Source organism: Arvicola amphibius, chromosome 12 (assembly GCF_903992535.2).
Source record: "Arvicola amphibius chromosome 12, mArvAmp1.2, whole genome shotgun sequence".
In the NCBI taxonomy this organism is placed as follows: Eukaryota; Metazoa; Chordata; class Mammalia; order Rodentia; family Cricetidae; genus Arvicola; species Arvicola amphibius.
Window position 1 is genome coordinate 84037821 of NC_052058.2, and position 21698 is coordinate 84059518.

The window sequence follows — 21698 nt, forward strand, 5'->3', positions numbered from 1 at the left end:
CCTCCATCTCCCCTCCCTTCAACGGCTCCAGTCTCCAAGGTGGAACCCGTCCAGCTGGTCTTCCAGGTGGGATGAAGGCACTGCACAGCGGCATGCTGGTGGGTTTGATGGGACCATTTCTGAATAGGACATTAAAGCTGTGGTCATTTCCCACCATATGAGATACAACAGAGAATGCTGTTTCAGGTGCTTTCCCATTTTGGTTACACAGTCTCTCCTCTGGAATCCATGTCTGCAAATCAGCTTTGTTTTTAATGAAATTCTGATACAATTAGATGTTTGGTTACATTGAAACCTTATGCAGTGGACACGTTTCTAATCTTATAAATTTTCCTATTTTGGACTTAAGCTGAGGCTGATCTCTAGCTAGCATCAGGAGTTTGCTTCACACCAAATCCCTAAAACCACCAGAGTCTGGGCAGATGTCTGCAGGATTTACCCAGGACTCACAATCAGCACTCATGGTCCCTCCCCAGCAGAGGGGCTGCAAAGGGGAGGTCTAGCAATTCCAGACTCCAGATGAGTTACTGGCAAATAAATGCAGCCATCGGCTTCTCTTATGAAGTAAGCACATCACATTCTGAAGATTCCTAATCAGCGATGAGCCCTAGGAGGGGCGAACGAGCAGCAGGAATGTAATCAGCACTGGGCCTGAGCCAGTCTTGTGTTCATGATCATGTCCCTCCTGTCAGCCCCATGTGGGACTACATGCCAGTTAAGGATGCCTGCTCAGGATCCCATAATCAGCTTACTGATTCCATATCCACTCTCTGTACCTTCTAGAAGCCCCATCTGCATGCCCCACCCCTTCCCATCCCTGAGGATTCAGCACAAAACATCAGAGGTCTTTGCAAACTGAAACTCCAACTTAAGCTGTGCTCGTCTTCAGCCCTTTGTCAGAACCAAAGGCTTCATAGACATCTCCATGCATAGGGAAAACCCTGAAGGACAGCAGCTCCAATCCAAAAGACTGCTCCTTACTGGTGCTGCCTTTGGGTTTCCGTCTTTGACTCCTCTCACCAAGCCCATTCAAGGCTGGGCTGACCCAGCAATGGGCTCTACTGAGTGACCACTCTGGAAGCCGCTGACTTTTTCACACTTTTCTTAATTTTTTTTTGGTTTTTTGTTTTTGTTTTTGTTTTTTTTTTTTTTTTTTTTTTTTTTTTTTTTTTTTTTGACACAGGGTTTCTCTGTGTAGCTTTGGAGCCTGTCCTGGAACTAGCTCTTACAGACCAGGCTGGCCTCGAACTCACAGAGATCCGCCTGCCTCTGCCTCCTGAGTGCTGGGATTAAAGGTGTGCACCACCAATGCCCAGCAGGCACCCTTTTCTTGACCACCCTCTTAGTCCTTCCCCTATCTGGGTTTCACTTGAGGATATTTTGCAAGGAACACCGTTCAGTGTGCCGGTAAGGTATGAGTGTCATCAGGCAGGTACTGTGATGTTTCAAAGATGGAGCAAACATAACTTCCAGGGGCCAGTTCACCATGTCTCCTTGTGGGGCTCCTCGTGGTGTGCACATGTACAGGCAGTACCCTAGCAGGTGACAGAGTCTACCCTGCCTCTGCCTGAACCCACCTACGTCAATGCTCTGTCCCCTATAGGGGACAGCACACCCAACCAGATCACTTGCAACATACATTCTACGACTCCTCATCTCCTTTGAAATCTAGAGTATTTGAGAAATAAAACAATTTAATGGCTTCCTTGATTTACAGACAACAGAAAGACAAACATTTCTCTCCATGCATGGTACAATGAAATCCAGAGACAAGAGGCCATCCCAGGACAGGAGCCATGGTATTCCAGTCCCCTTCTGCTCAGCTCCCTGTCATATGGTTCAACTTGATGGCTCAGCAGCTGCAGTCACTGGAAAGAGATGGGAGGCTGCATGGCCTCCTGAGACGTGAGGAAGGTGACAGTCGCTGAGTATGCTGGCATGCCTGGGCACTGCCATGTATTGGTGGACCAGGAGCCAAGGAGAGGGAAGGAGGCTTCCAGGTGGGTTCTGGAGACCACCATGGGCTCAGTGGCACCAGAACAGTTCCTGAGGCTGGGTCCAGGCCAAGTAGGAGCTAAAGTACTGGCACCGGAGGAAGTAGGAATGAGGACTACAGCACCCTGGGTATCCAGAGTTCTTAATGACAGTTCTATCTCCCAAAGGGCAGAAAGATTCCCTAAGCTGAAGAGCTGGGAGAAGCGGAGAAGACAGAACAAGGAGGGATGAATTCTACCCAGTCTTGTGGTCATGTCATACGTCTCTGTTCCTTCTGTCTTGCCTTCCCACCTCTCAACCCCAGAGACCTGGAGAGATACTAGAGACCAGAGACCCAGCCACACTCCCTAGTCATAACAGTCGAGTGTACTGCTAGAGAGGAAGAAGGGCAGATGCCAGGGGCTTTTGTAGGGAAGACCCAGGGAGACTGGAATGAGGGAAGGGAACTGGTCACTTGCTCTGTCCAGCCCCAGAAGCTGGCAGCCATGATCTGGCTCCCTGATACATCTAACTGAGCATCTTGTGCCGGTCGAAGACTGTCTTCCTCTGCTCCTGCACCTGCAGCTTCCATCGCTGCTGAGCGCCTTCCACTCGCTCCAGGACAGTGTTTGCTCGGGGTCCTCCAATGGATGCAGCTGCTGCTGCCATGGAGCGTGCATCCTGCAGTGGAAAGAGAAAGGAAGTGTTCTGGCATGAGGAGGGATGGGGCCAAGCCTGGATCTTTAAAGGCTGGTAAAGAACCAAGTGCCCCATGAGCACTCTAAAGTCTGAGTTTCACAAGTGCTGTGGGCTTCACAAGGGCCATCCCTTGTTATCTGCAGACCTTGACAGTGTGTGTGTGTGTGTGTGTGTGTGTGTGTGTGTGTGAGACCAGAAAAGTTTGAGTGTCTTCAAGAATCAGAAGGAGCATTTTCTGGGGCTCTAGCTGTCCCAGCAGGGCTGGCTCAAGTCTAGGTCCCATCTTAACCCCACAGGCTTACTCCAAAGTCTCAAAAGAAGTACTTGGTATTGGTTTCAAGACCTCACTTATACAGGCCAAGGTTTCAATGCTATGTGCCCAAATGCACAGGGCTGGTACTAGGCTATGTAACTCCTCTACTTGTCCTACTGCCTAGGGAACATGGGAAGGCCAGGGACCAGGACCTGGCTACCCAGAGATTGCTCCCTCTTTTCCAGGTAGGGGAGGGACCCATTATGAAGACAGCACAGATTGCAGCTGCAGGATCTCTTGGAGATGATAGTTGGACGGATGGACAGACACAAAAAGACACACATACATGCATGCACATATGCAAACACACCAAACTTGCTCCCCCTGGAAAAGAGAAGATGGGTCAACATTCAGAGCCTGGTAGGGGTGGAAATTTGGGGCTCAAGACCAGTGTTCCCATGCCAGGGCTGCTGTGACCATGGCCTGCCTGGCAGCCCTGCTCTTCCTTAGCCTGTCTCCCTGTTCCCCCTTCCCCTTTGCTCCCAGACCCACTTCACTGCTGTCGTCAATCTTCCCATAATTACTACTCCTCTGCCTCTGAAGCTCCAGAGCCCATGCATTTCCTGCAGGACCCGAAGCTGATCTTTGGGGGAGAATTAGAGCCGAGGGCCAGGCCCACAGCCCATGGGGATTTCCTCTTTAGCTCTCCCCGCCTCTCATCTCCTGCCACATATCTCTTAAAGGATTAGTGCACCCCTCTAAGCCCAGAGCCGCCCAGTAAATGCAACTTTGCTTCTAATGCCCCAAGCTGGCATAGCTTCTGTCGCCACACGGTTGCCAGGCTGGAGAGCAGGGCGGAGCAGGAAGGTATAGACGATCTGGCACTGCAGAGGGAGAGGTGGCTGGCAAGGGGGCTGGAACCGTCTTATCCTTGAAGCACACTGCTGGGTGATTTGTCTTGAGCTCACTTGTTTCTAAGTGACTTAGAGATAGTCCCCTGGGAACTCCTGACCAAGACCCTGCACGGGGCATCACTGGCAGGCCAGGTAAGGTCCAGACCTATAATCCCAGCTACCTAGGAAGCGGAAGCAGGAGGCTAGCAAGTTTACGGCCGGTAGGGACAACTTAGTGAGATGCTGTCTCAGGATAAACCCATGTTTAAAGAACTAGGGATAGGTCTGGGTAGTAAATAAAGCACTTGCTGAGCATCTGTGAGGTTGCAGGTACAATTTCTAGCAACACACCAAAACCAAAAAGCAAACCCAAACAAAACCCCTAATAATGTTTCACAGACCCCCCTAAGTGACCTAATGTGCTTGAATACCATACGTGACTAGCGGAGGTGCATGTCACAGCGAGACCCACATGTCAAGTGAACTGGCAAGCACAGAAGGGGGCTCAAGGGGCCTTCTCTCTGGGAGTGCAGCACAGGGGTGTTGACTTAAACAAAACTGGCTTGGACCCCTACCGGACATATAACCTTAGGTGAGTCACCTCTCAGAACCAATTCTCTACATACAGGGTGGGCACTGAGGCCGTGCAGTCACACAATGAATGCAGAAACTTGGTAAGCACCTGGAGAAAGTGACATTCCAGGTCAGTGTGAGGAATCTCAAACGCTGGTTCAGGGATCCACCAGCATTCGAGGGGACCTGCCAGCAAATGGGGCAGGGAAAGGGGTTAAAGCAGGCAGACTTCTGTCAGCTGGGCTGCTTCTGAAGAGTCACCATGGCTAACTTCTGACTCTGCTCCTCTCCAGGCTGCCTGCACTGCCTGAGTGGCCATAGGAACACAGCTTGGCTCGGAATGGTCTTAGCACGGATGTGGGATTGGGGTAGGCAATGAGGGACGAGCAGTCTAGGAAACAGCTGGCCTACCAGGACCCCAAGCCAGCACTGGGGGCCTGAGAGGCTGCTTTCCTCCCCAGTCCTATCTTGTTCATTCTAGGACCAGCGTTGCTCCGGAGGCCTCTGGCAACTGAGTGTCGGGATGTGAAGTTGGGAGGGCAGGACCACGGGCATCTGGGGCAGAGCGGAGTGGGTGGGAGGCAGTAGCACCGCTCTTGGGCTGTCTGAGGAAATGGGAGCCAGGGGAGAGCTAGAGCAGGGCATGGATGGAGCGTGTTACACGACTCACTGTGGCTTTACCACAGCTCCACTTGTGAGTGTGCATACGAAGTCTTAGCCAACAATTCCCAAGTGGCAGAAAACTGCTATTGAGAGGCTCCGTGTCCCCATGGCTAATAGTCTGATCAAAAGATATTAGAGCATCCACATCTGTTCCCAAGAAGACCCATGAGGGCCTCACCCCTGCCTGTTCAGCAGTAGAGTTGGCAGGTGGGTGGGAGTAGGTGGGTGGGGGGCAACGCAAGGAAGGCATCACCTCTAACCCTTCTCCCTGCAGGGCTGGGTCTGAGGAATGCAGGGAGGCAGGGGACAGTTAGGGGCAGGTGGATGGAGCCCCTCCCACAGTGGCACATGGATAGAAATGATTCCCTAAAGGTCCCCAGGTAACCAGGCCAACGAGACCCTGACAAGCACAGGCCATCATATACCAGGATCTTTCCCAGGCACTTCACAGGGCTTACTCCTAGGCTCACCTGCTGGCAAACAGTTAATGCCACCTCCGTCTTACACACAAAGCAACTGAGACTCTGAAGGAGGAATCACCTTTGTCACCCGAGGTCGCATGATTGCATAGGACCCTGTTTCAACTTGCACACATATCTGTATTATCCCCGTATTTACTGTCTTAGGACTCAGTAGCGTCTGTCCTTGGCTGGCTTTCCCCAAGCGGAAATCATATGGACAACCAAAGGGCCAGGCACAACTCAGCCTGGAGTCAGCTCAAAGACTCATGGCTGCAAGTGACGGGGTGAGAGCGTTCCAGGGCCCGGCAAAGCGTCCAGGGCCAGATCCCAGCACTGACGTCGGGGTAAGAGCTACTGTGTCTACTCCAGGTTTAGGAAACTACGCCCTGAGATCTGTAGCAAGGACAGGGAGTGGCAGAGCTGGGACCCCACAAGGACTACCCAACCAAAAGACGTTCTAGAAGAGTCCACTGAATGGCACACTTTCCTAGTCTGTTATCAGAGGGAGGGACCATCTGAGCAGGCTGTACCAGTATCTTCTAGACCCCGGGGGGCCCAGGGTTCTCAGCTCCCACTGCACAACCATCCTCGAACAGGAAGACAGGCCATTCTTTGGGAGCCCTGGCTTCCTCTTCGTCTAGATCTCCACACCCTTAGTTCCCACCATCCTTGTTTTTCTGGCTTCCACGTACACCCCCTCCCACAGATCTTAGAACTGACTCTCTCCACGGCCCCCACTGGGGTGAGAACTTTGAAGACCCTGTCAGAGCTCAGGGGAGAGTGGCGGAGACAGCTAGCGCCTCAGAGAAACCCTTCCTTCTCTCTCTTCAAAGGGGGCCTTCTGTACATCTAAAACAGCTCTGTTGCTGTTTCTGTCCCCACAAACATACTGGCTTCCTCCTTTCAAAGGGCGTCTGAGCCCAGGGATTAGGCCTAATGCCGCTGGAATCCAGGGAGGCAGCGCCCAGCAGCCAGGCCCACTGAGGCTCTGCCAGCGCTTTCAAAGGGAACACAGCAGGCTTTTATCTCCTGCGGACCGAGGTGCCCTGTGGGGGGACGCCTCCCTTTCTTTGCCAGGCTTCCAGCTCCTACAATCAGTGGGGTGATAGGACCAAGGAGTCCCCAATCTTGACAAACACTCTGGCTATCAAATCTCACCTCTGCTTGGGCCCCAGGCTCCTGGGAGAGGGGAAGGGAAGTCCCTGAGGCCAGGACACTGTTCTTTCCAAAGTCACTGGCTGTATAAGCTCAAGGAACCTCCAGGGCTCACTTCAATTTTCTCTTTTTTCTACTTTTTCTTTCTCTGGATCAGGAGAGGCCTTCTCCTTAAGGAAAACACTGTCTGGGCCAGGAATCAGCCCAGAGCCATGGCTGTAGTCCCTCAGAAGGTGACCATGGGGACCTTCCTCATGTGCACTGACCGCGGAGATGACAGACTTCCCTCACCATCCCCGCCCGGGCACCCATGGCCATTTCCAGCTCAGGGCCCACCATCCTCCCTGACAAGGCGTAGTACTCCCTCTCTCCCATCAGTCTTCTGAGTTGTAGGCAAAGCCCCACTCTGCTGGAAACCTTCCCTCCTAACAGGGACCTCTTTTACTAAAGATGGCCTCTTTTGCTAAAACCTTAAAGAGGATTTTTCCAAAGTACCTAGTTTCACCAAAGACTGTCACCCCACAAGATCATCTTAACTGCCTTGCCTGCCTTTGTGGCCCTGGCCCAGTCAACTGGTTTTGGCTATCTTGGGGCTGAAGCCAGTGGACAGGCCAAAAGTCTTAGTAGATCTCAGCACAGTACCGCTTGCAGGATTTCAGAACACAGCAGGAGAGGATGAGAGCTGCTGAGCCAGAGGCTCCTAGGCCTGGACACTATGCGGGATGATAGGAAGGCAGGGGATGGGGCAGAGGCCTGGACACTATGCAGATGACAGGAAGGCAGGGGATGGAGCAGGGGCCTGGACACTATGCGGAATGACAGGAAGGCAGGGGATGGAGCAGGGGCCTGGACACTATGCGGAATGACAGGAAGGCAGGGGATGGAGCAGGGATGACATGTAATAAGAACACTATATTTCCTGGCCCACTTTGAGGGTGCTCATCCTGAAACTGATCCTGCACACCCATCCCACTCCAACCCCCATGAGTTGGACCAACCAGAGCAAGTTGACTTCAGGTCAGAGTTGCCAAGAAACGAAATACAATGTTCTATGACCCTTAGAAGCCTTGGGTGGGAGGCGAGGGGTGTCCACCTGCCTGTCCTCTACAGATGGGAAATGAGTTCATAAACTCTGCCTTCAGTCTGCAGTGACAGTTCTCCGCAGCCCCTTATGGCTAGGTAGCAACCCTCCTTAGAGATTCCTGCCCACCAGGCCAGACCTGCAGGCAGAAGACTCTACTGTGATTCAGGTCCTGTTCCTGGGACCTGACCACATCCTCAGGGCTCTCCACAGACAGGCTCCAAGGGAGGAGCACCTAGGTCTCTTGGACGAGGGGAAGCCTAGGCTCAGACGTAGAGACGGCAAACTACCCTTCCCTGGCTCCATACCTGGGATGGCAGGAGACATAGCAAGGCCATGCCCAAGAGCCACACATTCCTAGGGAATCATGGCGCAAGCTGTGTAATCATCAGCTGCATCTCTCAATTATTCCCCGGCCAGGACTGCAATTACCACATTACCCCTAATCGCCCCATGTTTATTAGTGATGCTCTCTCCTATCAGAGCTGCTATTACTCTACATTAATAACTGGGTAGGCAAACAAGCTTTCCTCCCAAGCACAGACCACCCAACTGTCAGGGCCACCACCTCCCTAGCCCCGCCACCTCCCTAGTCCCACCTCCAGGGAGGTGAGACTCCTCACCTCTGCTCCACCTTTGGTCAAATCCATGCCAGCAGAAGGCTGGTGGGAGTGGCAAGTTCCCAGTGCCTACTTACTGTCCTCATCCTCATCCTTATCCTCGTGGTCTGGTCTGGTCCAGACCCTACCACCTGGGAAGCTGCACATAGACCCACAGTCTCAGGGTCCGCACTCTGGATTTGAACTTGCCTTTTCTTGTCTCCAATCCAGAACTTTAAAATCTCTAAAACTGCCGTTGCCTAGTGCAGCTTGGCCTAGGCCTGGTCACCTCTACTGATCCACAGCTCCTCTCTCTCACTCAACTGTGTAAGGACTGGCATGGTCCTGTTAAATCACCCACTCCGATCTGCAGGCTCTGCCATTCCCTGGGCCGAGCCTCTTCTCTGCAAGCATCTGAAGGCAGCAGGCACGTTCCGCCTTTTCTTTCTTCTTTAAGCTAGCCAGTCACCTTCCAGTTTCTGTGAGGAACTCTCCCAGGTATCAGCAGACATGGCTGAGGCACGTTCCCACCGTGTGCTCATTTGGACACGCCTAGGTTCCTGTACCAAATCCCCACTCTCTGACAGAGTGTAGTATCTTCCAGCAATGAGGCTGCAGGGGCAGAGCACAGGGACACTTTCCCTGGGGCAGGTATATAGGCAATCTGGTGCAGTGGTTCCCGTTTCCTTACCATAGAAAGTCAAAACCCTTTACGACCCTCTATTCTGGCATTTACCTTCGCTAATCTGGCTGGACTTCCCGGCCAGCTCTGCTTGCCACCACTGCAGACATCCAAATTCTGCATTTGTACCCAGAGGTGCTGGAGTATCACCCACCTAGCCCTTCCAGCTTCTGAAATGCTGCCTCTGCCTTCAGCCCTCAGGGCCAAGCTTTGAAGTGAGCAAGCACTTGACAGATGTTTGTAGAATACCTGAACAAAAGAATAAACCTACCGCCTCCAAGTCCCCCATATACTTGTCACCAATCGGAGTAGGCAGCAGAGCACATGTACCTACATGCCACAGGCCCCGGGTGGACCACCCTCTTCACCCCAGCCTAGTGACACCATGTACTGACCAGGTGCCAGGCAAGTTCAGGGCACCATCCAGATCTGGAAGGGCAAAGGGTGATTTGCTGTTGTAACTTAGTGAAACACGGGGAAATGGAGCAGGAAAAACAACCTGAATATGACAGGGGCGGGGAGGAGGGGCATCCCTACTTTAGGGCTTAGCCTAGCAACCTACGTGCTGGGAGCCCAGGGCCATGGTTACCTCATTTTCCTCTTCGTTGTGCAGCTGCTCAGTGTAAGCGTCTGGCTTTCGAATCAAGGGGTCCACCAGCATCAGGAAGGCCATGTAGAGTAAGAGCGCCCCCACCACAGACAGGTAGATGACAATGATGACCTAAGAGAGATCAGCCTTACTCTGTGGTCCAGCATCCGAGCAGGACCCCATTTCTAGTCTTACATTCATGTTGGCTGTGGGTGACCATCAAGTTAGACACTGGTACTACAAAGTGATACGGGCCTGGAAGGAAGGAGAAATGGCCCACGCCACAGGCTCTATGCTAGCCCAAGACTGTTCTATTACAAGGAACATTCCAGCAGGTACCATGATGACAGGAGCAGCAGACTGCTGCTGGACACCCAAGAAGCTCCGAAGTGAGAAGCAAGGGTCAGCCGGCTATACAAGAATCTATATAAAGGAGTAGACTCATGAGAAGCTAGAACAAGGACCAGCTCAGAAAGCCAGAGCAGAGGATCTCAGGCTGGGCGAGATAGGAATGGGGCAGCCTGTGTCCTGAGAGGGTGTGCTGGTCCATGCATAGAGCATCATTATGCAGGGATGGGAGGACAGCAAGAGGCTGCATCCTGAGGGCTGAGGATGGGAAAGACATCTTAAGGTGACTACTTAACCCACCTCTCACATATGGAGCCTCCTAAGTTAGAGTAACTGTGTCTTACGGAAAGGATAGATCCAGGCCAGCAAGATGGCTTAGCAGATAAAGGTGCCTGCCACCAAGCTGGGTGACTGAGTTTGGTCTCTGGGACCTACATGGTGGAAAGAACTGACTCTCACAAGTGGTTCTATGACCTCCAAATGAGTGCTATGTGTACCCCAAAACATAATTTTGTTTTTGTTTCCTGAGACAGTGTTTTGACTGTGTAGCTCTAGCTGTCCTGGAACTCATTCTGTAGACCAGGCTGGCCTGCTTCTGCCTCTAGAATGTTGGCATTAAAGGTGGGCGCCACCACCATCAGGCTTAAGATTTAAAAAAATTGAATTTAAAAAACTAAAGGGCAGGGGCTGGAGAGATGGCTCAGAGGTTAAGAACATTGTCTGCTCTTCCAAAGGTCCTGAGCTCAATTCCCGGCAACCACATGGTGGCTCACAGCCATCTGTAATGGGGTCTGGTGCCCTCTTCTGGCCTGAGGACATACACATAGACAGAATATTGTATGCATAATAAATAAATAAATATTTTAAAAAAATTAAAGGGCAGGCCGGGCGGTGGTGGCGCACGTCTTTAATCCCAGCACTCGGGAGGCAGAGGCAGGCGGATCTCTGTGAGTTCGAGACCAGCCTGGTCTACAAGAGCTAGTTCCAGGACAGGCTCCAAAGCCACAGAGAAACCCTGTCTCGAAAAACCAAAAAAAAAAAAAAAAAAAATTAAAGGGCAGATTCAATCAGACTAAGAATTCAATGTGAAGTATGGGTATTTGATGCATTTTAGTGGCCCCTACATGACATGCAGCTCTCATGCTCTCTACTGAGTCACTGATCCTTCAGCTATTAGGACCACAGAAGCACCTTCAGCCTGAAGTGGCCCCGAGTGGCTGTGATCACCATACGGGAACAAGGCCAAAGAACTCACCCAGGACCACAAGTCAATGGTAGAGATGAAACTCGGACCTGGCTTTGCTGACTCCACCTCAAATGCCTTTTCTCCCTGCTAAAAGGCCTAGTCATTGCTGGTTTCTGATCCCAGTGATGTCCCTGACTGTAAAAATGGGGTTTGAAAACCAACCAACCCACAATGGGGGCTGGGAAGACGGCTCAGTCAGTCAAGTGCTTGAGGCGTATGCTTGAGGACATGAGTTTAATTCCCCAGAACCGGCATTTAAACAAACAAAAACCAGGTGTGATGGTGTGTGCCTACGTGCACTGTGCTGGGGAGGAGAGACGGGGCTTGCTGGCCAGTTCATCAGCTGAATTGGTAAGATCCGGGTTCTGTCTCAAAAGACAAGGCAGAAAGTCACTGAGGCAGACACCCAAAGTTTACCCTGACCTCCACACACATATGGATACATAGAAAATGGCAAATCTTAGACTCTTCAGCTTGATTCTCAGCTTCATCAAAAGCCAAGTTCAACTGGATTCAGTTTCTCCTGAACTGGGGCAGCAGTTGCTGTGTTCAGGCCCCTTTAACAAGGTAGACACTCTGAACTGCTGCCTACCCAAGATGGGGCAAGGAGAAGGCAGACGACGCAAGTGCTTGGGGCTCCTAGGTAGAGAGAAATGAGAGGGGTTGGGAGTTTGTGCTCATATGGTTCCATGCAGGGAGGAGGTGACACTGGGCTCTGAACTGGGCATCTAGATGGTCTCTAGAAGGTAGCACCTATAAAGGAAGTTCAGAACCAGGGAGTTGGCTCAGGAGAGGCTGTCCCAGACAGGAGGGTGAACACGGTGCAATCTGCACAGGCTGACAAGGCCAGGGGAGGGCAGAGAGACATTTGCTATATAAATGATGGGGGGGGGGGCAGTATAGGGAGTTCCATCCAGAAAAGACAGGTAGGAGGCTGTGTGAAGACTATCTTCCTTTTAAACGCTCCACAAAAGCAAGAGCCCAAGGGAGGATTTGGTTTCTTTGAACTAGATGAGTTATTTCTGATGCTATTTCCTGACTTGTCAGAGGACAAGCCTAAGAGGGCTGGCTTTGTGATCTCTAGACAAGGTCTGATGAGTCCTGCCTAGCGGCAGAAGGATGGACAAGGGCTTTGTGGCACCCTTCTTCATTCCCCGGGTGGTGGCCGTATCTATCACTTCTGTCTTCAATTCACCCAGATGGTTAACAAGGACGAGGTTCAGGAAAAAGCAGAAAACTAGAGTGTGACGTCCAGTGCCTCACGTGGTCACGGAGGCTGTCTCCAGGAGGGTGACGTCATCTTCAATCACCTGCAAGCTCCCTAGGAGTCCACTTCAACTCCCAGCACCGGTGCATCAAACCCAGACAGTCAGGCACCCAGAGACGGACCAGCGTCCTCTCTCTAGAGGAAATATGGAGTCTCAAGCGGCGATGAGTTCTCATTTCTTACCACACAGGAGCCATTGCAGAGATGTCAAGAAGCCCATCTCTCAGGCCCACCCAAAGGTGTAGGAAGGAATGGGGCCCCACGTCTGCATATTGGCTTTGGAATGTTAACAAAAGTCATGCATGGGACGGGGCACATGTATGCGGTCCCCAAACCCCGGCAGTACCTTGATGGTGGTGGTGCTCCGTTCCTCGTACCTGCACTCGCAGAGCAGACAGTAGGCTTCCACATCGTGGCCAGGCACTGGCATGGGCTCCACCACATGCAGGCAGTTGCTGAAACACAAACAGACAGGGCTGCTGACTGTTCTCACGCCTTGGGGTCCAGCAAGCAGGTGACAGGGTGCTAAAGAGGTAGAAAAGCCCATAGGTAGGCACTGCCAGGAAGGGCAGAAGCTCTTTCCCAGCCAACAGCCTCCTTCCTGGCCACTGTCCTGCAAATCTCTGTGCTAGCACCATGTGCCTCAGTGGTCCTAAAGCCCCACCCTCAGCCGCCTTCTCCTCTTGTGCTGGTTTCCCTGAAGGCTGCATCTGTTCCAGCAGGTTGCACTCAATCTGAATCTGAATCTCTGACCAGGCCTTCTATGCTATCATGACTGTACTCCTTAGGTCCACTGATGGCTGTGATCACCACCTGACTGCCCCAGAGGAGCCATAAATGCACATCTGTGCACTCTGCCCCCGGTCCTCAGTCTTGCACACTGGCTATGGGACACACACTTCCGAGACAGGGATAGCAGACAAGAAACTTGCAGCACCTCTTCTGCCAGCCAAGTCAAACCTGGGAGTCCTCTGCGACAATACTTATTCTTCACCTGCAAAGCCACCACATACCCATGATTTTCTTCCTAAAATGTCTAAAATCCATCTTCTTTGTTCCCTCCCACTGGCACACCTCAGATGAAGTGCTCATGATCTTCCCCTGGCAAAGTTCAGCTCTTCGGCCCTGCCTAGAACTACCTTCCCATGGTGGCCAAGTGGTATGAAAGGCCCCTCTGTCTGTGTGTTGCTTTTATTGGTTAACGAATAAAGAATTGCTTTGAGCCTATGACAGGGAAGAACAGAACTAGGCGGGGAAAACTAAACTGAATGCTGGGAGAAAGGAGGCGGAGTCCAAGAGAAGCAATAAAGCTGCCAGAGACAGAGGCTGGGAATTTTAGCGGGTAAGTCACTGTTGCATGGCGATACACAGATTAATAGAAATGGGTAAATTTAATATGTAAGAGATTAGCCAATAAAATGCTAAAGCTAATGGGCCAAGCAGTGATTTAATTAATACAGTTTCTATGTGATTATTTCAGGTCTAAGCTAGCGGGGCGGCTGGGAACCAACAAGCAAGCTCCCTTCTCCAACAGCCAAGTGATAGTACCAAGTGACCATACCAAAATGGGTCTCCTGTCACATCATCCTCAACTTAAAACCAACTGGTGCCTCCCTAGCTCATCCAAGGCCTAGGCAAACAAACTGTTCCATCAGGGCTTCACAGCCTCTCTCAGGCCCTACCCGCAGCCCAATCTGCCACTCTCCCCATCCCACCTTAGAGCCAGGCTGACCTGTGACTGTTCTCAGAAGAGTCACACGAAGCGTGGTCTGTGTGGTTCATGCATATCCTTCTCCACACAGATGTTTCAGCCCTAAGGCCTGACCTCCCATTCGTACTGTCAATTCCCCGACCTCATCCCCAGCACACAGCTCCTAACCCTTGATCTGTACTATTCCACCCGGATGCTGAAGTCCCATGAAAACAGAAGTTCTATCTACACGTCTCCATATCCCTTGTGTTGAGCATGGTGCTAGCCAGGGCTCAACGAGTGAGTGTCAAACCCATCACATGCTGAGGGTGAGCCCCCAGCATCCACTGTCACCAGCAGCACTCCTGAGCAATGTAGGCAAGTTTTGCATTGAAATGAGGGAAACAATCCCAGGACAGCAAAGGTGACAGCCCCACCACGCTTGTGAGGCTCTGGCCACCACCTGTGGTTGACTCAGTCTCAGCTGGCCTTGAGCCAGTCTGTGCAGTTGGGTCTCATTCCCAGATTCCTGGGATCCGCAGATTTCTAACCAAAAGACCCCAAAGGAAAACTACTATCACTGGGAAGAAAATAAGCTCCTCTGAGGTTCAAAGAGGTGAACCAGGCATCATGGTATAGTGGGTAGTTAGTCTGCCTGCCACTGTGTCCCCTGTCCTTTCGTGTGGGACATTGGGGTTAAAACATGGAGACCCAAGTCGCTTTAGAAAGGTTCCTCTAGGGGCTGGAGAGATGGCTCAGAGGTTAAGAGCATTGCCTGCTCTTCCAAAGGTTCTGAGTTCAATTCCCAGCAACCACATGGTGGCTCACAACCATCTGTAATGGGGTATGGTGCCCTCTTCTGGCCTGCAGGCATACACACAGACAGAATATTGTATACATAATAAATAAATAAATGTTTTTAAAAAAAAACTTAAAAGAAAGAAAGATTCCTCTAGCACTAATGAATGAAAATTCTGCAGAAGTCATGCATGGCTTCCTGAATACAATCAGGCCTGATAGTCCAAGCTGTCAGGCTGGGTTTCTGGGAGGCACCAAGGGTATGCAAGACCATTCAGTGACGGAAGAACGGAAGGTCCTTTCAGAGTCTCTGCTTCTCCTCAAGTCCAGTATGCAGCCCCCATTAGTTCTCTAGACCTCCGAGGATCCTGGTTCCACCTCTGGGTAACAGCTCTAACACTCAGGTGCCTCTTTGCTGTACTTCAGGGTACCACTTCTAGGCCCTGCACATTGCTTTCTCTGGGCATCGCCCGCAGACAGACAAGACCATTGGTCACCATGAGCCAGACTCAGTGGTGCACACCTGTAATCCCAGTGCTCAGAAATGAGGGCCAGGGCATCTTGAGTTCAAGGCTGTCCTGAGCTATGTGAGACTGTCTATAAAAACTAAAGCAAACAAACAAACAAACAAACATGAATCTCTCATTCCTGCCTTCCCTTCTCCAGCAAATTAAGCTTTTGGGCCTTCCTTCCTGAGTTACACGGGACTCTGGGTCAGCAGGGCTACTGCTCTATGGCTGCCATGAGCTCTGCGAAAGCCCCTGGGAGTCCACGGTCTTTTGCTCTTCGATTTGGGATCTTTGTACCAGGGAAAGAGGCTGCAGGAGGGGACGGGGAACAGAATAAGAAGGTGAAATGTCTCTGTCCTTTCTGGTTCCCTAGAGAGCCACTGAAATCCTACATACTTTTTGTTTTCCTAAGAAAGACTTTCATTTACCTTCTGGGGGCTGGGTAGGGAACACTGGGGGAAGAAAGGGAAAGAGGAAGACAAGCTGGGTGTAATTCTCCACCCTTCTACTTAGACTGTAGTCTCTTAACCTCTCTGGCCTCAGTTTCTTCATCGATTATAGTAGCTAAGCTTGATTGTGTCTTTCCAGCTGCGCCCTATTGGGTAGCACTAGAAATCCCACGTAGGAGGCAGGTGGTAGGTAAAGAAGGGTTTGCAGAGCCTCTCTGTCAGTGCGGTTCTGATTTCACACCTCACAAAGCTTGTGTTTCCCGAACAGATCGTGTGTGTAGAAGGATCCTACTTTAACAAGCTAACCTTGGGACTTGTTGCTGCAACATTTAACAAAGCCAAGAGGGCCTTTTTACATGCCTGTGATTATAGACTTTCAACACTACATGGCATAATGCCAGCAACACAGGAATACACACAGCTGTGACACTGGGTGCTGGCCTCAGTCTAAACACCAGCAGGGAACCCATGAGACACAGGACCTGAAAACTCAAAGAGATCTCTAGTTCTAGCCCTACCACTAAGGTGCCAGGAACAATGTCAATCCACACTCCACCAAGGGATGCTGAGTAAATATGTGATTGCTCTCAGGCCCTAAAACCCTGGGGTCTCACGGCCAAGCTTCAGCTTCTACCTAACATCCTAACATCTGTCATGGAACTGCTCTGACCTAAGGTCCTTCACGCGAGACTGCTCAGCAGACAGCTCCGGAGTCTGCCCCTAAAGGGGAGGATAAACTACAGCTGGAAAGGTTTAGGCTGGACCTCATTCTCTGGGCAAGCAAGCTTGGGTTTCCAGGACACCTTAAAACCCCAAGACAATGTTGCTAAAATTTGCAGTAGCAGAATTTGCATGCGTGAAGGAAGTGGGGTCAGTGTAGTATCTTTGTTGATGGCAGGAAACTATTGGGGTCCCTCCCAGACCTCCATTATTTTAGTAACACCAGGTTAACAGAAGCACAAAAATTAGACTAGTGCTTCAGAAGGGGGCTACATTTTTCAGGGCTACAGCATACATTTGACTAACTCTAGGAAGGGATGTTTATTATTATTATTATTATTATTATTATTATTTTATTTATTTTATTATTATTTTATTATTATTAACATCAGCTAACATTTATATAGCACTTAGTATGTTCAGGTATCACTCTAAGGGCTATATAAATTCACATAAACACACACTCTTCACACTCAAAATATTGCCACACATTACTCTCAAGGAAATCAATATGAGGCTGGAGAGAGGGCTCAGTGGTTAAGAGCACTGCCTGCTCTTCTCTTCTAGAGGACCTGGGTTTGATCCCAGCACCACTGCTCAAAACTTCCTATAACATTCCTTCCAAGGGATCTGATGCCCTCTTTTGGCCTTCACAGGAACTGCATGCACACAGTGACCAGACATACAAGTAGCAAACACATCCACTCATATAAACACATAAATAAAAATTTAAAAAGTACATCAAAGCACAGTGGGGATTAAGCAACCTGAAACATGGTTAACAAATGGCAAATCTAGGCTGGGTTCAGAAAGGTAGAAGCAGAGTCCATCCATCCACACAGACGACATCTCAGAGAATCTAGCTGCTCCTGTCTGGAAACTCTCAGGAGTGCTCTGGACAATGGCATCATGGGCACCTCAAGGACTCTAAGTGAAGGTTACTCTTCTGACAGACACTACCATATCTGCTGAGTCAAAATCCTGGCAGGATAGTCCAGGACTGTGTATTTTCTCAAGACTCACCTAACAATGGTTGATGTCCACGTGGCGGCAGCCTTGACCCACCCCATTCAATGCCTATGTCTTGACCTTACCCCACATGTGTCTGATGACTTCAAGGATGAAGCATCCCACCCTAAAACTACCAGTACTGGGAATGTTTCCTTCACTCACACTGAGGTCTATTTCCCTGAAGCTCTTTCATCCACTGGCCTTACCTCTACACTATGTATGTGACCATCCTAAGCCTTTCTGGTTCCTGATGTAGGAGGGTCATCTGTCTATGTGTTACTTTCATTGGTTAATAAAGAAACTGCCTTGGCTTTTTGATAGGGCAGGATTTAGATAGGTGGAGTAGACTGAACAGAATGCTGGGAGAAAGAAGCAGAGTCAGGCAGATGCCATGAATCTCCGGATCTTTTCCTGTAAGCCACAGCCTCGTGGTGCTACACAGATTTAATGGAAATGGGTTAATCAAGATGTGAGAGTTAGCCAATATGCGGCTAGAAATAATGGGCCAGGCAGTGTTTAAATGAATACAGTTTCTGTGTTATTATTTCCGGGGCTAAGCTAGGCATGTGGGAGCCCGGAGGGACAAAAAGCAGGCCTGCTCGCCTCATCACTACAGGTTCTAATCCTTCCCTCTACACTATGTGACCACCCCAATCCTTCCCTCTACACTGTGCGACCACCCCAATCCTTCCCTCTATACTATGTGACCATCCCAAGCCTTCTCGGTTCCAACCCCAAACACTCCTTCCCCTGGGCATGGCAGCCGTTCTCCCTCTCTTGAATATCCACTGAATGTCCCAGTCTCTCCCTTTTTAGGGAGATAATAGCTTCTAGAACACTGTATCTATACCTCTTTTCACTGGTTTTCTCTACCTGAATGAATTCTTGGTTATTTGTGCTTTTTTAAAGTAAGGGGATAAGAAATGAATTCAAGACCAGAGACACAAGGAACATAATGTAAGATCTTTGTTTAGATATAAGTCTATGCAATGGCAAAATGGGAACAATAATCTACTCCACTTACCTTAGAAGGTTGCTATCAAACTAGCACAGAATACAGGTAACAGCTTTGCGAAAGCACCGAATGGTACACACTACATACCTCTACCTCTCCCATTCTCTCTTACCCTTCTTCATGCCCCAAATTACGAAATTCGACTCCCTTAACTGGAATTCAAGATACCTGGTTTTTGTTATCAAATAGTTAAGGACAAAATATGACTTCGTAGGCTCTCCACAGAAACGGGTAATTTATCTCTAGACTAGGAAGTCTAGTAAGCCCTGGCAATTTCAACCAGGCGCTGGAGCCAGTCATTTGCAATGTCTTACCAGTCCTTCTGAGACACATTCTGGTTGTAAATGTGCCCACTGATGTTTCTATATGGTGGACAGATACATTTGCACCGGATATCTTCAGAGCTCTGGAATTTAAAAGAAAAAAAAAAGAAAAGAAAAGAAAAAGAAAGTAAAATAGCAGGAAAGATGCCTGCCTGGGTTCAGATTCTAGCCATGCTAGCAAATTTTTGTGTTGTGTCCTGTTCTGTGAGGTATGTCTGCTTTTGAATTTTCCCATCCCCAGCTCACTGAGGACTGGATCTAGAGGAAGGCTGTCCCATCACAGGGTCCTCAGGATAGGAACCTCTCTGGTAGCAAAAGAAACAGAAGCTGCCTGAGGCTGCCATTCAGGGAGTGGTATGCTTGTGTGCAAGGCACACAGCAAGCCAAGGACAGGCTTCAACTCTGGGGCCCACACACTTGTGGGTTTTCTGTATGGTCGGGTAGGTGGCCAGATTTTCTCCCAATTCTATCTTAACTCCCTGGGTTAGACTGGGGAACAGGTGAATAAAAAAAGACGGGGTGTTACCGTGAGAAGGCCCCCTCCAGGAATTCCTTAAAGGAAAGAAGCAAGGCAGGCCACTCATGCTCACTTCAGGGTCTTAGTGAGCCTCAGAATCTAACCCCCACTGCTGGTCCCCTACCCTAAGGAACGGGAGCAGTCTCAGAAGACCAGCACGAAGCTGGGTCAGGTTTGAAGCAAAAGCTCCCGTCTCTGCATGCCTTTACACTCAGAGCATTTTACATTATGTGATTTGATTATCCCCAAACTGAGCGGCAGATTCTGCCACAGCTGTTTTTACTTAGGGCAAAGGAAGACATGGAGAACTTGGGAAACTTCTCTAAACAAACTTTCTTGCTGGTGGGGCATTCCTCCCAGGGCCAGTTTGGTCTGAAACCTACGGCAGTATGCCTCGAACCCAGTGCTCCCTACATCCTTAGGAAGGCCTGCAGCTCGCCCCAGGTAGGAGCTTTCAAGTATGGTCTTCGGGTGGGTGAGGGGCAAGGGTGGCGCTGCGGCTACCTTGGTGGCAGTCCCGCAGGCCTGGGGCTAAAGCAACGAGATGCTGCTGGCTCACCTCCCTCACCTTGTTGGCTTGAGCTGGGGGTACCAACAAGCACCCCACCGCAGCCACCAGACACAGCAGCTTCATGTTTATCAGGCTTGTTGAGCCAGCAAGACTAGATGCCTGGGGGATTAAAAAGAAACATGGAGTCGGAAGAAGGGAAGGTGGTCACAAGACAGCCAGCACCCTTGGCCCCATTACAGCTTTGCTGGACTAGGGAAGGGGGCCGAGTTCCAGGATTCCTGAGCCAGCTCTAAAGTCCGGCTCTCAGAAGCTTCCCGTGTGCTAGCAGAGGGAGTCTTCTGGGGTTACAGCCGCCCGGAGCCCCCAGATCCTGTCAACCAGGCCCTGCTCCGACCCTCGCCTCTCCTCCTCCCACCTCTCTGCTTCCACTGCCCCCGTAGCGACCATAGGGCCCAACGAGAAGCCCCGATTCAGACCGCCAAGGGCACCGCACACCCTGCCTAAGGATTTGGGGCAGCTGGGAACCCCCAGGGTCCCTGCGACCCCCCGCACCCCTCCCCCAATGCCCGGTCCACCAACCTGCACGCTCCGCCGCAGCCGCCACATACCAGCAGGTCCCACCCCTCCAGTTTCTATTGGCTGCCAGAGCTGCCCCTCAACGCAACCTCACTAGTTGCCAAGACAACAAGACCCACCTTCGCTTGGTCCGGGAGGCTCCCACTCTAGGGAGAGGAAGGCATTTCTCTACCAAGACCTAACAAGAAAAGGGACTGTCTACCTTCTACCTTTCCTACAGAGAACCATCCCGGTGGGTCCTGCCAACTCCTCCCAAAGCCTTTGTTCTTCCTAGTGCTATACTCTCTTCCTGTTTTAGCGAAAGCAACTTAGAAATGAAACTAGTCACAGCAATAACGATTTAAAAACAAGATCAAGTACGATTGTGTTTATTCACAGTCTGAAAATATTTAAATAGCCATATATATATATGTATATATATATATATATATATATATATATATATATATATTAACAGGGAATTCAAGGGACAATCCCTATTCCTGCACGCAAAGACAACCTGAGGGACTGAAACAGGATTAGTAATAGGTTTGGGGCTGGAGGGGGCTGTGCCTCATTATTCTACACTGCTTCGAAAGGGTTGGCAAATTGAGGCAAAGTATACAAGGCTTGGCAAATTGAGGCAAAGTGTACAAGACTTGGGCTGGGAGAGGGGTAGGTTGCAGGCTGCAGAAGGACAGATGTGAGCTTCTTACAAACTGTGAAGGAAAGCGGAGTCATCTGAGCCCAGGGCCACTGCGGAGAAGACATCTGAGCTTTGGCCTCAGACCTTCATGGAACTCAGTACCTGTGTTACACCTACTCTTTCTTTCGCTAAGAATCCCTTCAGCTTTGATGGACTGGGGTTCCCAGAGGGAGGAATAGTCATACGGACAAAGTGTAATTTAGTATTAAAATCCATGTGCCACAGAAGAGTTTCCCTGGCATGTTATTGGAGCACTATTGTGTCAGGTACTAGACACTGAGGCTGTTTAGGGGAGGGGGAAGGCAAACCTTGACAATGCTCTTGTAGAACTTGATATGTATTACAAAGAAAGTGGTCACCCAGCTGTTACAATTTAGGATACAATTTAGGATACAAGAGCTTTGTTAAGAA

The 21698-nt window shown here is 50.3% G+C and overlaps 1 protein-coding gene across 5 annotated transcripts; it reads right to left on the reverse strand.

Moving 5' to 3' along the window:
* Nucleotides 1-1676: 1676 nt before the first annotated feature.
* On the reverse strand, nucleotides 1677-20655 carry Tmem9 (transmembrane protein 9). 5 transcript variants are annotated; one of them, XM_038350004.2, is made up of 6 exons: nucleotides 20635-20655; nucleotides 20084-20185; nucleotides 18990-19081; nucleotides 12830-12938; nucleotides 9623-9754; nucleotides 1677-2655 (listed from the first exon to the last, which is right to left on the reverse strand). In XM_038350004.2, the coding sequence occupies exons 2-6, from the start codon at nucleotides 20147-20149 to the stop codon at nucleotides 2503-2505; spliced, it is 552 nt and encodes a 183-aa protein (XP_038205932.1). In that variant the 5' UTR covers nucleotides 20150-20185; nucleotides 20635-20655; the 3' UTR covers nucleotides 1677-2502. The 5 variants fall into 5 exon arrangements, with proteins under 5 accessions (XP_038205932.1, XP_038205930.1, XP_038205929.1 ...); XM_038350002.2 differs by having other exon boundaries at nucleotides 20606-20641; XM_038350001.2 differs by lacking the exon at nucleotides 20635-20655 and adding an exon at nucleotides 20606-20620 and having other exon boundaries at nucleotides 20075-20185.
* Nucleotides 20656-21698: the final 1043 nt, after the last annotated feature.

What these genes read in the sequence shown, in the direction of transcription:
- Tmem9 (XM_038350002.2), bottom strand. Translation starts at nt 20,632, where the DNA reads ATGTGGCGGCTGCGGCGGAGCGTGCAG. An exon ending in AATGTGTCTCAGAAGGACTG is followed by an intron (nt 12,939 to 18,989) that starts GTAAGACATTGC and finishes TTTGTGTTTCAG; the next exon opens with CAACTGCCTGCATGTGGTGG. An exon ending in ACAACGAAGAGGAAAATGAG is followed by an intron (nt 2,656 to 9,622) that starts GTAACCATGGCC and finishes TTTCCACTGCAG; the next exon opens with GATGCACGCTCCATGGCAGC.